Source organism: Antechinus flavipes, chromosome 2 (genome assembly GCF_016432865.1).
Source record: "Antechinus flavipes isolate AdamAnt ecotype Samford, QLD, Australia chromosome 2, AdamAnt_v2, whole genome shotgun sequence".
Taxonomy (NCBI): domain Eukaryota; kingdom Metazoa; phylum Chordata; class Mammalia; order Dasyuromorphia; family Dasyuridae; genus Antechinus; species Antechinus flavipes.
Window position 1 is genome coordinate 549,259,109 of NC_067399.1, and position 16,365 is coordinate 549,275,473.

General features: G+C 31.5%; 1 protein-coding gene across 1 annotated transcript in view; it reads left to right on the top strand.

Annotated features, from left to right (window-relative positions):
- Nucleotides 1-16,365, top strand: part of MTMR10 (myotubularin related protein 10) — a 63,316-nt gene that overhangs the window by 35,237 nt on the left and 11,714 nt on the right. Inside the window, exons 6-13 of the mRNA XM_051980948.1 lie at nucleotides 3,855-3,945; nucleotides 7,071-7,239; nucleotides 9,830-9,917; nucleotides 10,007-10,095; nucleotides 10,831-10,961; nucleotides 11,306-11,375; nucleotides 11,584-11,654; nucleotides 15,044-15,213. Of these exons, the coding sequence (XP_051836908.1) occupies nucleotides 3,855-3,945; nucleotides 7,071-7,239; nucleotides 9,830-9,917; nucleotides 10,007-10,095; nucleotides 10,831-10,961; nucleotides 11,306-11,375; nucleotides 11,584-11,654; nucleotides 15,044-15,213 (879 nt within the window). The remainder of the gene's footprint in view (nucleotides 1-3,854; nucleotides 3,946-7,070; nucleotides 7,240-9,829; nucleotides 9,918-10,006; nucleotides 10,096-10,830; nucleotides 10,962-11,305; nucleotides 11,376-11,583; nucleotides 11,655-15,043; nucleotides 15,214-16,365) is intronic.

The following is a 16,365-nucleotide window of genomic DNA, read 5'->3' on the forward strand; positions in this document are numbered from 1 at the left end:
TACTTTATGCCTACCTCCTTAGCATTCCTAGTACAGTACCTGAAATATAAGTACTTAGTAAATATTTGATTAAATAATTATTCTTACCATGTACTGATTTATAGTTTTTCAACTAAGTGATGCTAAATTATGAAAGCTTATCAATTTAGAAGTGGATGTTAGAAAAAAGATACTGGAAACAAAAATAGTCTCATTAAATGTCATAGTGATACCTCAGTATTCATCGGAAATTGCTAATAGAAGGCATAACCGGTGGCAAAAACAAGTAATGAACAAATTTTTCTCATAAGAAATACATCTCTAGTATGCAGCCTAATTTTCCCTCCCCACGCAGTTTTCCAGAGAGGCAAGTGGGTCTTCCAGCTGCAGAGAAACAAGCCAGCCCAACTGGATTCCTCCCCTCTTGACCCAACTCAATTTCCGAGAGGAACCAAGATCTGTACAATCTTCCCCCTACCCCACACTGTCCATTCGTAGGGAGAGGTTGGGGAAGCTGATGTGGAGACAGAAGCTATGGTCCCTCCACTGTCCAGGATTCTAGTTTTGAGGTTTGGGGCTGCTAGGAGTCCTGAGTTCTCTGCTCCACTACTGCCTCTACTGCTGCTTGTGCCACTGCTGCTGCTTCTCTTGCTGAGCATTCCAGTGCTCTGTGCCCCTTCCACTATTACCATTTTGGGAGCTGGGAGACACATTGCTCTGCAGAAATTGCCCCGTCACTTCTCTGCCTTTATACACAATTTTAGTATCTTGACTCCAATCTGCCAGTCCTATGTGCAGTGCTTTCACTGGGGAGATGCTGCCCATGACTGAGGACAATAGCAGCAGTAAGGGCTGGGCAGTACACCTGGCCAGTCTCACATCCCTGTTGTTCAACTGTGACAACCAAGTATGACAAGTGCTGGAGCATTTTTTTCTCATCCAAAAGCATCGGAATTAATAAGGTTTGAAGCAGACAACTGCCAAGGTATCACTGTATATATTGAAAACATAACGAACAAGGTTATTGTAGCAAAATAGAGCTATGTCTTTTTAGTACTCCCTTGATTTCCAAGCAGCATTTCTCAAAATGTGGTACAATGGGATGCATAATTTGTATAAGCAAGTACATGTTCATGTTCATATACACATTTTATTTATGGATTGCAAAAACAGATTGTCCAAACGCATTTAGTTTAAATTCCAGTTTACAATTTCAACTGAGTTAGCAAACTTATCAAAATATCTGTATATTTGTTTAGACTTCTTTAAATTCAAATGTTGTATATAGGTTTTGTTTTATTTATATTGTGAACTCCTTTTAGTAAAACAACTTCTTTGCCTTCACTCCATATAGATGTGTGATTTTAAAAGGGTATTTTAGAAATAAATCTTCTTTTCTACCTTCTTTGTTTTGTCTTTTGTACCACAAAATGTGTCTGCCCTGAGTGAGTTGCCTATTTATTACTTGTTCAGTTAAACAGGTACAGTGGCTAATAGTAATAGCTAACATCTGTATAGTGCTTACTTTTTCTCAAGCACTGAACTAAGCACTTTATAATTATTATTTTTGATTCTTACAACCCTGACAGAGAAGTGTAATTATTATCCCCATTTTACAGTTGAGGAAACTGAAACAAACATCAATTTAGTGACTTGCTCAGAGCCTCACAACTAGTGTATGTCTGAGACTGAGTTTGAATTCAGGTCTTTTTGACTCCAGACCAAGGACTTTATCCAGGGACTATATAGCTTTCAGCTATCTGTCTACAGATTAAAATCATAGAATTTTGCTTTCCTCACATGTGAGGGTAGGTAATATTCACATATTGATTTGGGATACTTTCTTCGGGGGTGCATGTATGGATTCTATAATGTCTGCTTTTTTACATACTCATAACTTCCTGATCATATCATTTTATATTTAGTTCTATGTCTCTCTGGACATGCACACATGTGTACTCATTATACATACATACCCAGAGTGGTTCATGTGATAACATTCTTTGATTTTATTACTAAGTTTCTCATTTATATGAGACTATTCATACATGATAGTAGTTAGTTTTGTAATTAGTCATAGTAATAAGAATGTATAGAGAGCTTTCTTTGATTACTGGGAGATTTACAAAGAAAATGAAAGCTGTGGTTGTATATACAGCTCTCTAAAGATTTAAGACCTTACAGTAACTTCTACATATTTAGAAAATGAAGAAATATTTAAAGTTGGTATGATTTTGGAGTTGCCTCCTAAAGACAGTCTTGGAAGGCTTTGTAAAGAAAATGAGTATTGAGCAGAGATTTAAAGAAAAAGGGGAGGCAGAATTTGACAGAGAGTAATGGGAAGAGGTTTTCAGAAACATGAAAAATGGCTTAAGAGTGAAGAAGATAAAACAGGTATAAAGAACATCAAGTATTTGTTCTGTGCATAGATCTTCTAATAATTATTAAAAGGGAACCATTTGATGGTGAGACTTATAATCTAAAATTAGGTGATAATATATGATAAAGACAATTGGGAGGTTTAGCAGAATTTTAAGAGGAATGTCATGCTCAAAATGGCATTCCAAGGTAAATATTATAGATGAAAGAAGATTCTTGAATTCAGAGCAGCTATGTCAATACAAATGTTAAGGGATTAAGGCCTAAGGCTCATAATCTGTGGCCATAAATAGAAAGACAAATGTTTTAGAGAGGAAAAGTAAGAGAATTGAAGTCAATGGAGAGATGAAGATGACATGGTATAGAACTTAAAGTAAAATAATGATACCACTGATAGTGAAGGAAAAGTACAGTAGGGCTAGTGTTGGAGAAATAGAATGTAAGAAATTGGTAAGCAAAATAGCGAGACTACAAATTTTAATAAAAAAAATCCTGTAGTTAGTGAAAAATAAGAGACACTTAGATTAAGAAAAAAAAACATGGTTAGAGATTTAGCCTTAGAGTGAATTTTTAACCAAAGGTAACAATACACCCTTAGGCCATTTTTAAACTTAACTGTTTTATAATTAGAAAATGAAGGGAGAATTGATAAAGTGGATTGTCATTTTTCATAGAAATTATTTACATTACATACTCATACTGAATGTTTGTCATTACGTCTCAATATGTGGCTCATATTTTTATCATATTTTTCATTTACAACAAAGTTATCAATATTTCTGCCTTTGTTTTCTAAGATAAAATGACACGAAGATGTGGCTAAATTCAGCTCTATTTGTACTGTGGAAGATTTGTAGATAACTTAAAAATATACAACATAACAGGATCTTTAACCTCTAAATCATTTTACCCAACTAACCAAAATTGTCTTGCTTACTCTGCCTCTGTTAGACTTTAGATTAAATTTGACTTAGTATTTTCTATAAAATTGTCTACTTTTTGTTCATAGAGGAGGAAAAAAAATCATTTTTGGTCCTTTCCATCTCTTTGTGATCTTGTTTGAAGTTTTCTTGGGCAAAAATAGTGTAGTATTTTGCCATTTCCTTCTCCAGCTCATTTTACAGATGAGGAAACTGAAGCAAACAAGGTTAAGTGACTTAACCTAAGGTCACACAAGAAATGAGTGTCTAAGGCGCATTTGAACTCAAGGAAGATAGGACTTCTTGACTTCACGCCGAGTACTTTCTCTGCCACGTCACCTACCTGCTGTTTTAAAATCTGTGCTGTATATAAAATGTGATATATTCATGTTTAATAACCTGACAATAATAAAATCTCATTTTGGGAAACAAGTATATTTTTAAAAAATGAACAACTTTGAAACATTTGAACTTTGATCAAAAAGACAGCTGTCACAAGATGATGCTTACAAATACTGTACATTTAATAGTGTTAATTATTTTAAATGAAAATTCTAAGTGTAGAATTTTTCCTAGGTGTGCCTTGCGATAGCTCATTATTCTCAGCCAACAGATCTCCAGCTACTCTTTGCATTTGAATACGTTGGAGAAAAGTACTGCAATCCGGGTAAATATGAACATATTGAACATTATTAATTTCATTTCACATTATGTAATTTTATTATTAGGTTGTCAGATAGAAAAATTCCAAAATACAGAAGATTCAAAGGACATCATGCAGTAATTGCATATGCAAATACTTTGTTAGGAGAATTGGCAGTTGGTCAGAATTGTCAATTGAAAAGGACATGAGTCAAAATCAACCTTCTTTAAATACAGTAGTCATGTCAGATGTTTTATCATAGCTCAGTCCAACTCAAATACTCTTATTAAAGAGATTCCTGATAGATTTATTTAAAAATTGTTAGTCACTTGAGTCATATTTACTTCTCTTGAGTTAGGAAGAAAATAAAAGATAGTTTTAAAGTATATAATTTATGAAGTAGCTTTTTGAAAAGCTAATATAAAGTTGTTTAGCAGAAGCCACTTAGTTTTTTTTTTTTTTTTTTAAGTATTAAATTTCTATTTCTGATAATAGTTTACAGTAAAGAGGTTCAGGAAGAATTTTGTGTTTATAGGCATTAACATATGACAGCTGTTATTTTTAGGCAAGAAATGAAACTGATACCAGTAACATTTAAGATATCTATACAGTTCTTCGGATTCTATATTAATTTTTACAAAAATTGGGGAAGACCATGATTTAGAAAAAAATCCTTGTTTGCCAGCAACTATGGGTTAGCACTTTCTTCCTATTCGTCCTATTAGGAGAAAAAATGTTTTTAAAGTCAAGCAATAAATACTTATCAAAGGACTACTATGTGCTTATCAGTACCTCGGGAATCTAAATTTCATGTAAGAACTAGTCTTTGCTTCCATAGTCTTCTTTGATTTTCACTTTAATCATAGAAACAAGACTTACAGTTATGAAACAGTAGAAAATAATCTTAAAACAATATTACAAAGCTATTACTGAAAGGGTTATGTAATGACAATTCATTTGTATATCAGCTGTTTGGAATTCACAATACATTTTCTCTTTAAAATGCCTTATAAATCATAGGTAAGTTCCTAAATAAGATTATAAGAGATCTATTTAATCCATAATATCCATAAAGTACAATACTCTTATACTAAGTAAGCATTAGTATTATTAGGATTATACTAATATTACCAATAATAAATTATACTTTTAGGAAGTTAGTTTTAAGATCCTGGGAAGAGGGAACCATTTGGTTCAAGAAAGAGGAAGAGAACTTGATCTACTTTTCTTGAGTACAGGATTGATTCTGAGCATAATTTTGAAATGTCAAATTTATCTTTGGCATCTTCTCACTTTATAGTTTTCATTTCCCTTATTGACTAGTGAGTTCATACCGCTGAGTATCAATGACTTTCATGCCCCAAGCCAGCATTTTTCTCTTTCTCTATTTCCAAATCTATGTTTGGTCTAAAAATTGTGTTCCCACTCCTCTGTGCCCCCCTTACCAATATCGATGAAGTATAAGGGCTTATTTGGTAAGAGAAAAAGGGGATGAGTTTTCAATAGCTTTTTGTATCTATAAGTTGTTTCTGAGCCTATGTAATCAAGTCATAAATTGTGTATAGAATGTAAATGTTGGATTTCAGTGGAGAAATCAGTGAAAGCCAGTATTAATCAAAAATGATTTATAAAAATACGCTTTTATATAAGTATTTTTATAAAATTAAATTCTTATAAAATATTTTAATATAGTTTTAAATATTTATTATAAAGTTTACATAAATTTAAATCTACAACTTGATAGATTGAAGGGAGAGAAATTATTTCAGTCAAGGAAGTAACACAAGTCAAGACATTTATGAATGAATATAACATTGCTGGAACAGTGAAGATTCTCCTCCTCACTGTTAAAAATTATTGCCGAAAATGAGGTGGATTGAATTAGGAACTGATTATAAGAGTGCCCTAAAGGATAAGCATAGGAATAAGTAAATAATAGAGAGTTACAGTTTAAGAGCAATGAGATAATATAATTAAAACTATCCTTTGTAGAAGATTAACCTCACAAAAAGATAGTTTCAGTAGAGGTTAGCATGGAGCCAAGAATGCTAGCTGTAATCCAGGCATGAAATGATGAGAACCCCAATTAAGGTAATAGCAGTTAGGATGGTGAAGAAATGTTTTTAAGGGAAAGATGACTGATTTTATGTAAGGAGAAGGAAAGACAGATGAAATAAAAATTGCATCAAGGTTTTGAGCCTTTATAACCAAAACAGTACTGATGCTTTTGAAAGAGACAGTGAATTTGTAAAGGAATCTTTAGGGGGGTAGAGATGATTTTAAACTGACACCTAATGAGTTTCAGGCATTAAATTTTGCATCTAAATGAAATTATCAAGTAATTGAAGATAATGAACTAAAAACTAGGCAGTTCGAAACCTTCAGCACAGAGACCATTTAAGAATTTCATGAATCTTTCAACAGAGATGATGGAAAGAACATGGGATTAAGGGCTGATTGTACAGTTGAGGGTGAAAAAGGAAGTAATAGAGAAGCTATCTGGGAGCATGGTACTTAAATTAGTTAGAAGCTCCATTATTTCCCTTCTCTCTGACCCCCAACTAGTATTAATTTCTTAATGAGGAGATGGTCAAAATAGTCAGATATAACAAAGATTAAGGGCATGAAAAGAAAAAAAGACTATTTGACTTTGTTAGTAAAGTGGTTTTCAGTGACTATTTGCAGTGGAATGGTACTGGAAGCTAGATTGAAAGAGTTAAATAGTGAATAGAAATAGAATAAGTAAACTTAAACTGGTGAAAAATTTGGCAGTGAGGAGCTACAAATAATAATTAATCAGGGACAGTTTCTTCAGACTGAGTGTTTCATATGCTTGATTGCAGAAAGAAAGAGGTCATTATGTGAGAAGGGATGATAAGGTTTTTCAGACATTGGAAAGGAATCTGTTCAGTGTAGGCTAGAGGTGAAGCAGATAATTTTAAAAGAAGATAAGGTATACCTCTTTTATGGAGATTGAAGAGAAGGGTGAATAGATTGGTATAAAAGCCTTATAATAAATGTGGGATCATTGTAAGTCGTAGGCAAGATCTCTAATGAGAGTAACCAGGGAATGGAATTGGAGACTTAAATCAAAACTAATTATAAAACATGACTTTTAAAAATTGTAAATTATATTGCTTTTTCTACAGCTAAGAATATTAATGGAATAGACCCTGGAGGTGGAGGAGTAACTGGAGGTAGTAGTCAAAAAACTCCTTTATTTGAAACTTTCTCTGATTGGGATAGAGAAATCAAGAGGACAGGTGCCTCAGAATGGAGAGTTTGTTCAATTAATGAGGGCTACATGATTTCTACTTGGTAAGTTTTGTTTTTTAATATTACTATTTAGCTAGAAGAAAAACTTCTCTTTAGTAATTAAACTATTGCCATTGCTTCCTTTTGATTTTATGTTAATTTTAATGAACAAATGATCTCTTTTAATAATCTTTTATAAAATTCTTATTCTATTTAACTTCTCTGAGGTTATTTGATGCTTTTGATTGCCTTTTCTGCTTAAAAGTTTCTCCTTGGTTTTGTGTGTTACTAATCTCTTGCTTTTCTTTCTAAACTCTTAGTTCTAGCTTCTTCCTGGGTGTCCTGCCCCAAGGCACACTTCTTATCAATATAATTGCTTATTCTACACTTCAGAATCAGAATCCAACTCAGGATTTTCCTTTTTTGTTTTTTCTTTCTAAAATACTTTATCAGAGTTTTTAAAACTACTTTGCACATATTTATTTAAATACTTGTTATCTCCCCCCATTAGAATATAATAAATTCATTGTGAGTAAGGATTACTTTATTCTATGTACTTTATATATACCTGTGCCTAAAATAGGGACTGTCCCTAATAGGAGGCACTTAATAAATGATTGATGGAGTTGCTTGTCATTGAAATTTTTAGTATATAAGTGCTTGACTGACAGTCAATAATCAAATTATCTATTGTATTGTATTAAAAAAAAAAAAAACTAACAGGGCAGCTAGTTGGTACAGTAGATAGAGCACCAGCCCTGAAGTCAGGAGAACCTGAATTCAAATCTGGCCTCAGACTCTTAACATTTATTGACCCTGGGCAAATCATTTAACCCCAATTGCCTCAGCAAAAAAAAAAAAAAAAAAAGTTAGGTTCACACCTTCATGATAGGAACAGAACTGAAGTAGCTCCCAAAGCGTTTTCCTGTTTAGGAATATTTTCTTCCTTACTTTGTGTTAACATAATTTTTGTGGCATATTTCAATTCAATAGACATTTTGGGAAAGAGATATTGTGTCCAAAGTGATCTTTTTAGGAATGTTAATCTGGCATCATGATGGGTAATAGACTCTAGAAGAAAGACAAAATGTAGGTCAGAGGAAAGGATATGGGGATTCTGAACTCCTTGACATTTCTCATATTTGATACCATCTCAAACTCCTAGAGTTTAACTGGCTGTCCACATATCTACGTCATCTCCTAGCTTCGTAGCATCCTTCTATTGGTTAAGTGTGATAGCCATGTTTTAGGCTCTATTTCCACCATAAATATAATTGATTTACTAAAAAATTTAAGGTTTGAACAATTAGAACCATGAAATTTTAAGAGTTTGGAGTAAGGACTATTCTCTATAATATCTTGGTCAAATAATCATCTAACTTTTTGAATAGTTCAGCAATGTTACTTCACAGTGTTGTTGTGAGGTTCAAATGAGATATTTTTTAAAGCACTTTAACACAATGCTTTGGCACATAGTAAGCTATATATAATGCTTATTCCCTTTTCATTTTCTTTCCTCTCTTATAGCCATATGTAAAATACATTCAGTGCCACAAGAGCGATATAAGCAATTTGTTATGGGAAAAAAAACGACTCACAGTCTGGCTTCTAAACTAGAGCACTTCAGTATGACCTGTGAATCTTAGCTGTTAAATGTTCTTATGTTGTTTGCTTTTGATTAATGTGTTCTGATATCATTTCCCCAGTTATACTAGAAACTCTTAGAGGCAGAAGCTATAAACTCTTAGATCTAAATTTCCTGTTTTCTACTTTTTGATTTGTAAACATACTTCCTTATCATAAGCCATACACCTAGCACACCTCAGTATGTGTGGAACAACTTTGGTATAATAGAAAGAACACTGTATTTGGAATAAGAAGGCCTGAATTTTTAATCTGTCACATTTTAACTGTGTAGTTCCATTTTCTTGCTTCTCATCTCTAAAATGGGAATAGTAATTTCCATACTATATTCCATGGTGTTGTAGAGGATCAAATGAAATATTGGATATAAAGAACTTTTTTAAAATTTCAAGTTATTTTTAATTGTGAACTATTAATAGTAAGCCACAGTATATTTTCAATGATGGCCTTACACTAAAGAAGTTGGTGAAGGGAATATCATTTAGAAAATGTTTGATCATGAAAGAAGGTTATCTGGTTATATGACTTGTGACCAAGATGTAACAAATAGCCCAGATGTTCTCTTGGGGTGCTTGAAATATAAAAGGACTTAGAAGAAAGTTCTGGCATGATACATGGAGAATCTGGGGAAGAATGTGGACAAGAATGACAAAATTAATAAGTGGTACACTTACCTTGATAGAGGAAAATTTTGTTGACAAAATCACAGATCTCTTGAAGTAAAAATAAATTATAAACAAATATAATATTTATAAATATTATTTATATAATATTTTAAGGTTTACAGAGCACAACAACTACTCTCTGAGGCATCTAGCCTAACTACAGATAAGGAAAACTGACTCCCAGGGGAACAGAGTGATATCGGCTCTTGATTTTCTGATTCTTGCTTTATATTTGTATATTGTTTGATTGTATTACTGACTTGTGTAAAATTTTTAGGATCAGTAGGACAATGATTTTATAATGACTTTAATATGAAGGGGTTTTTTTCCCCTTTCTTTTTCAGCCTTCCAGAATATTTTGTAGTTCCATCTTCTTTGGCAGATCAAGACTTAAAGCTTTATTCTCATTCTTTTATTGGAAGACGGATGCCAGTGAGTGTGAATTTTATTTTATTTAATATTAAGTAATATCTTAAGTAATATTAAATAAGATTTAATAATTATACTTTGTTTCTTTCTAGCTATGGTGCTGGAATCATTCTAATGGTAGCGCTCTTATAAGAATGGCCCTCATAAAAGATGTATTGCAACAGAAAAAAATAGATCAAAGGTAATCAAGAAATATACATTCTGGTATGAGATACTATTTTTTTAATTTTTTTTCCCCAAGGCATTTGGGATTAAGTGACTTGCCCAGGGTCACACAACTAGTAAATGTTAAGTGTCTGAGGCTGGATTTGAATTTAGGTCCTCCTGTAATCTTCCTGACTCCAGGGCCAGTGCTCTATTCACTGTGCCATCTGGTTGCTCTTGAGATGTTAATATTTTTGACAGATTATTTCTAAGTACAATAATCTGTTAGATATGGTGAGAGAGAATGATATATTCTAGTAAATTATGTATCTATTAATCAAACAAAGATTACACTTCCATTTTTCTCCTTGCTATTGCTATTAATATCAACAACTTTGCACGGAAGATGTTGGCTACTAGTGCTAACAAATTTATGGGTATCTTTTTATCTTTTTTCTCTTTTTTTGCTTCACTTTTAAATAAATTTGAATTTTTTATATATATATGTGTGTGTGTGTATACATATATATAGTACATATTTTAGACATTTACTGATATGACTATATATGTATTTTACTAATAAGACTAAAATAGAAACTTTTCTATTAAAGGGAGGATTAATTCACTCAATTGGAATATATAAATTGATGTTAGAAATTTAAAAGTAGTTATCTTTTTTTAAAAAATGCTTATTACCATTTAAAACTAACTCATTCCTGAGATATGAATTTTTTTTATAAACAAAGTAATTAAAAGATTTTGTTTTTATTAGGATTTGTAATGCAATAACAAAAAGTCATCCACAGAGGAGTGATGTTTACAAATCTGATTTGGATAAGAATTTGCCCAGTATTCAAGAAATACAAGCTGCATTTGTAAAGCTTAAGCAACTGTGTGTTAATGGTAATCACATTATTTTTCTTTATTATATAATTGATGATAATAGGAACTTATGATGGATATAAGTATATGGATATATTTGTGTGATGTAATTTGATTCATGATATGTCTAATAATTTGTGAACAAAGCCAAAATATTAGATACATATATAAGAATTAAGGAATACAGAGTTATTTCTTAAATGTACCTACATATTATATATTTATTATTGGCACTTAGAACCAGAACCAAGATTTGGAAGTTGCATTCATGCCTTTTAATTCAAGTTGTATTGTTATAATTGTGGTTATTTAAGTTTTAGTCCAATAGTCTAAGATAGTATCTGTTATAATACTGTTCATTTTAGAGGCTTTTGAAGAAACAGATGAGAAATGGTTATCCTCACTGGAAAATACTCGCTGGTTAGAGTATGTAAGGTATGTATAAACTTTCTTTTGATTAATATAACTGGTAATATATTTTTATGATATAATACATGAATCAGTAAAATTCTAAATAAATTCGTAGTAGAGATTTGCTGTAAATATAATATGAGGTATTCATTTTTATTTTAAATATTAGAATATATTATTACTTCTTAGCCCTTTTTATGTTTTTAGTAATTTTATATTTTATCTCTTCTAGAACATTCCTAAAGCATTCTGCTGAACTTGTATATGTGCTGGAAAGTAAACATCTTTCAGTAATCCTTCGAGGTACCTAACTGAATTTCTTACAGTTTTGTTTCTTATGATAGTAGTCTCCATTCACGTAAATCACATTTAAATACCAAATGCATTATTGTCAACTATAAGGAACATTTCCCATTTATATATAGTTACGAAATATATATATAGTATAGTAGTAGTAACATTGGTTTCAGAGGGAGAGACTCAGAAGAACTGAGTTTGTTTTTTGGCTCTAACATTTATTAGCTTCTCTGAGCCTCAGTTTTCTTATCTTTAAAACTTGAATCATAATACTGATAATCAATTTTACAGAGTGGGTATAGAAAAAAGTTCTTCTTAAGCCATTAAAAAAAAAAACTGTAACTAAATTGTTGTCATTACTATTATGTCATTCATTCATTCATTCACTCATTCTGGTAAATGGATGAAAAAAACTCATTCATATAACAGTACTTAAAAGTTGATGATAATATATATAGTCATTACAATGCCAAGCCTTATCCTTAAAAGAGTTTTATTTTTCTCAACTTGGTTGTGTTTTAGGTTAAATCTTTGCCTGATTTTATTTTGTTTCTAGCACATGTTAAATTAAAGACTACGAGTAAACAAATTATAAAGTTGTCAAGAAATGATTAATTAAGCAGGTGATAATATGAACAAGAGTATAAATTTGGCTGTGTAGAGGTGCTATTATAAATAATTTACTTGAGATGATTGTGTAATAGCATACATTATAGCTAATAATTTATATCCTAGAGATATTGTATAGAGTTGCATTGAAAAGAGTAAAGATTTAACCTAGGATAATACTACCTATCCTAGAAGATAATGAGGAAAGTACTTTGAAAGCCTTAAACTGTATAAATATGTTTATTATAAGTCATAACAGTAAATAGATTTATAGTTACAAAGTACATGATCATGTTTTGTTGTTTGAACTTTAGTGAAAATAACTTTTTCTTATCACGTGGTTTTTTTATATCATGTTTTTTAAAAATAAATTTTAGTTGCTACTTTATGTTCATTTGAATTACATTAATACTGAACACAGTAATCAGGTATTTCAGTCTCCTTAGAGTGTTTTTGTTCATTTTTTGTTTGCCTGTTACTTTTTAAAATGTTAGATTTTTATTGATTTGTATGTATTTTAAAATATCTACCTTTGTGGTTGAGTTCTCTTTGCATCTACAACAGTCTTTTCAGATAATTTTCATTTTTCCTCATCTCAATTTTTTCCCTTTGGGTCTGTAAAATTTTATTCTTGAGTTTCTTATTCTTTTGATGCTAATTTTTATCACAGAATTTTAGTTGATAGCATCCTACCTATTCTTCTGAACTTTACTAACTCTACAATTTCATTTTTTCTTAAATGTAATAGATAACAGGAAGTTGTGAATGCAAAAAAAAAAAAAAAAAAGCCTCTGCATTGTTTTTAGCTTTTTTTTTAGCTCTCGCACATGGTCACTTCATAAGCTGCTGTAGTTTTAATTCTATCTCTATGCAGATTTTGAGCAACAATCTCTTTATCTTCACCTGCCTTTTGGACATTTAAAAGTGATTGTCCCTTAAACACAATTTTTCTAAAAGAGAACTCATTATGTTTTTCTCTATAGAATTTATTCTTCTGAAGATCTTTATTTTTGTCCATAGTTCTTTTAATCAGCTTGGTTTGTAACTTTAATGCCATTCTTAATTCCTCTAACTCACTTTATATACCAAGTTAATTCCCAAATCTTATTTCTATCTCTATAATATCACTTGCATCAGTTTCTTTCTCTTCATGCACATGGCAGCTATCCTAGTTCAGGTTCTCATCAGTCCATCTCTGGACTGTTGAAATGACCTAATCAATCAGTCTCTCTGCCTCAGGTCTCTATTTTCTTTATCTGTTCTATTTGGCTACCAAAATGATTTTCCTAAAATATAGATTTGATCATATCACTTCCTTTCTCAATAAACTCTAGTGGTCTGTTACCTTTAAGATCAAATATAAACTCTTTTGTCTGGAATTTAAGTCTTTAAAACCTTGTCCAAACCTGCCTTTCTACCCTGATTGTACATTAAAGCCTCTTTATTCTTCTTTGATCCAGCCAGACTAGTGTTTTATTCCTGATTTGTGGCACTAGCTGTTCCCTGTGCTGTGAATGGAAATTACTTTAATTTCCCCTTAAAATGCCACTTCTATATGAGATTTTTGCAAGTTTTTCTTGGATGTTAGTGCCCTCTGCATTCTATCTGTTTTGTATATACCTATTTATTTACATATCTCCCAACAGAATCTAACCTCCTTGAGATTAGGAGCTGGTTTATTTCTGTATTTGTACCTCTCATGCATAGTACTTTGTACATATTAGGCACTTTAAAATCTTGCTGTGTCTTGTATATCTTAATTATCCTAAGGCTCTTGCATAACAAATAATTCCTAATTTAATAATTTAAATTATCATTTCATGATAACTTGCATTTATGTATAGTACTTTAAGGTTTGTAAAATCATTTCATTTTATCCTCACAACAACCCTGAGAGGTAAGTAATATTATTGTCCTCATTTTGCAAATGAGGAATCTAAGGCAAATAGCTTAAGTAACTTGCTCAGGGTTATTACATAGCTAGTTAGTGTTTAAGACCAAATTTGAACACATGTCTTCCTGACTGCAGGCCTACCACTCTATTCATTATCTCAGCTAGCTGGCTAAGAAAGTGTAAATTAATTGTTTACATCATCTTTGCATGTCTGCTCCCTGACTATAGTATTTTGTACTTAGTAGCACTCAAAATTTATTGAACGATCCTGAGTTGTCAAGAAAAGCCTGCATATATTAAATAATATATTCTATTTAATAAATTATAGAAACACATCGGAGATTTAGGTAGATTTCCATCTGGGGCAAGTCTTCACCCACTTTATTCTTTGGTAAAATGAGGTGATTTGAATAGGTCATCCCAAGTTCCTTTGAGTTTTAAAATTTTGTTTCTGATTTTCAGAAAGAGCCTCTTTTTAGATGATGCAGGATAATTTTTACTTTTGGTCTTCCCAATTCCAGATCCATTATTCTATCCATTGTGCCACCCAAAATTACCTATCATTTCATTTTGATTTTTCTGCATGTAAAATGCTAAGTCACATATTGGAGAAGAGAATAAAATTTTTATATAAACTATCTAGTAAGAAAAATGGCTTTTTTTAATATAGCTGTGCTCATCAGACATTGTTTTATTTCAGTTGCTCATTTTAACTCACTTAATGAGAAAGACATTTCAAATTATATAGACCAGACATTAATGTGAAGCATTGAAGCAGTCAGAAAATTTTTGCCCCTGCCATAGTATGTAATATTTTACTGTATTTTTAAATCTTTTTTTTGTGTGTGTGTGTGTGTGTGTGTGTGTGTGTGTGTGATTTTTTTTTCCACAGAAGAGGAAGGAAGGGACCTGAGTTGTTTTGTAGCTTCTCTCATTCAAGTAATGATGGATCCTTATTTTCGGACAATTACTGGATTTCAAAGTCTGATACAGAAAGAATGGGTCATGGCAGGTTATCAATTCCTCGACAGATGTAACCACTTAAAGAGATCTGAGAAAGAGGTATGAAAAAACTCAAATTTTTAGTAAAGATTTGGTAAAATGTACATTAAGATTGATACAACAGAGATCCACAAAATTGTAAGTATGATTTTAAAGATATTTAGTGATAATAATAATTATTATTAATATTTAGTAATACTTAACATTGTGGGATTTATTAAATATCTTTAAAATAATATTTGCAATTTTGTGGGTCTCTGCAGTATCTGTTGTGTCCAGAGCACTCTTCTAGATGCTTGGAAAGACCCAAAATTCAATTGGCACAGTGACTTCATGGAGAAGGGGGAGGGAAAAAACCTGTGTATATGTGTATATACATATACATATATATGTAGATATATACAAAGTATATTCATCTCACCAAAGGTTTTGAATATGAGAGACTGAGTGAGTAGTGGTACCTTAGAGTCAAAAGGAAGAACAATTTTAGGTAGGAGAAAATTATCTTGGTTTTGAATCTATTAAGCTTGAGAATGTGCATGGACCATGAAATGGAAATTTCCCATGGTGAGCTGAAGATACTAGTCTGATTCTCAGAAGAGAAATCAAGGATAGAGATACAGAATTGGCATAGAAGTTGTAACTGAAAATTACCCTGGCATGGATTCTGTCAATACAAAGTTATTATTAAATAAAATAAAATTTAAATTAAAAAAAAAAAAAAAAGAAGTTGTAACTGAAGTTTGAGAGTGAATGCTGTCACCAAAGAGAGAGTATAGAAAAAGGAGAGCATCAAGCACAGACTCTTTATTATTTATTAAATTTTAACAAATTTAAGAATAATCCACAAGCATTTATTAAGTAGTTACTCTCCATCAGACACTGTGGTAGATGTTGAGGATATAAATTCAAAAGAGTGACAGTCCTTGTGCCAGGGAGCTTTTTTCCTACTGAGAGGATAAATTATGTTCATCGATAAGTAAATATAGGAGATTTTTGTAGTCAAAAAGGGAAGGATTCCCTTTATATAAATATATAAAATATAAAAGGGAGGAATGAATGATTAATGGATTAGGGCACATGGAGAAGGATTAGCCTTATTGAGAGTTGGGAAATGAGATAGTGTTTCAGAACATCACATTTTGCCTTTTTTTTTTTTTTTTTTTGCTATCTGGAGAAGAGTTCATTATATAAAGAAATCTTTTAAATTCT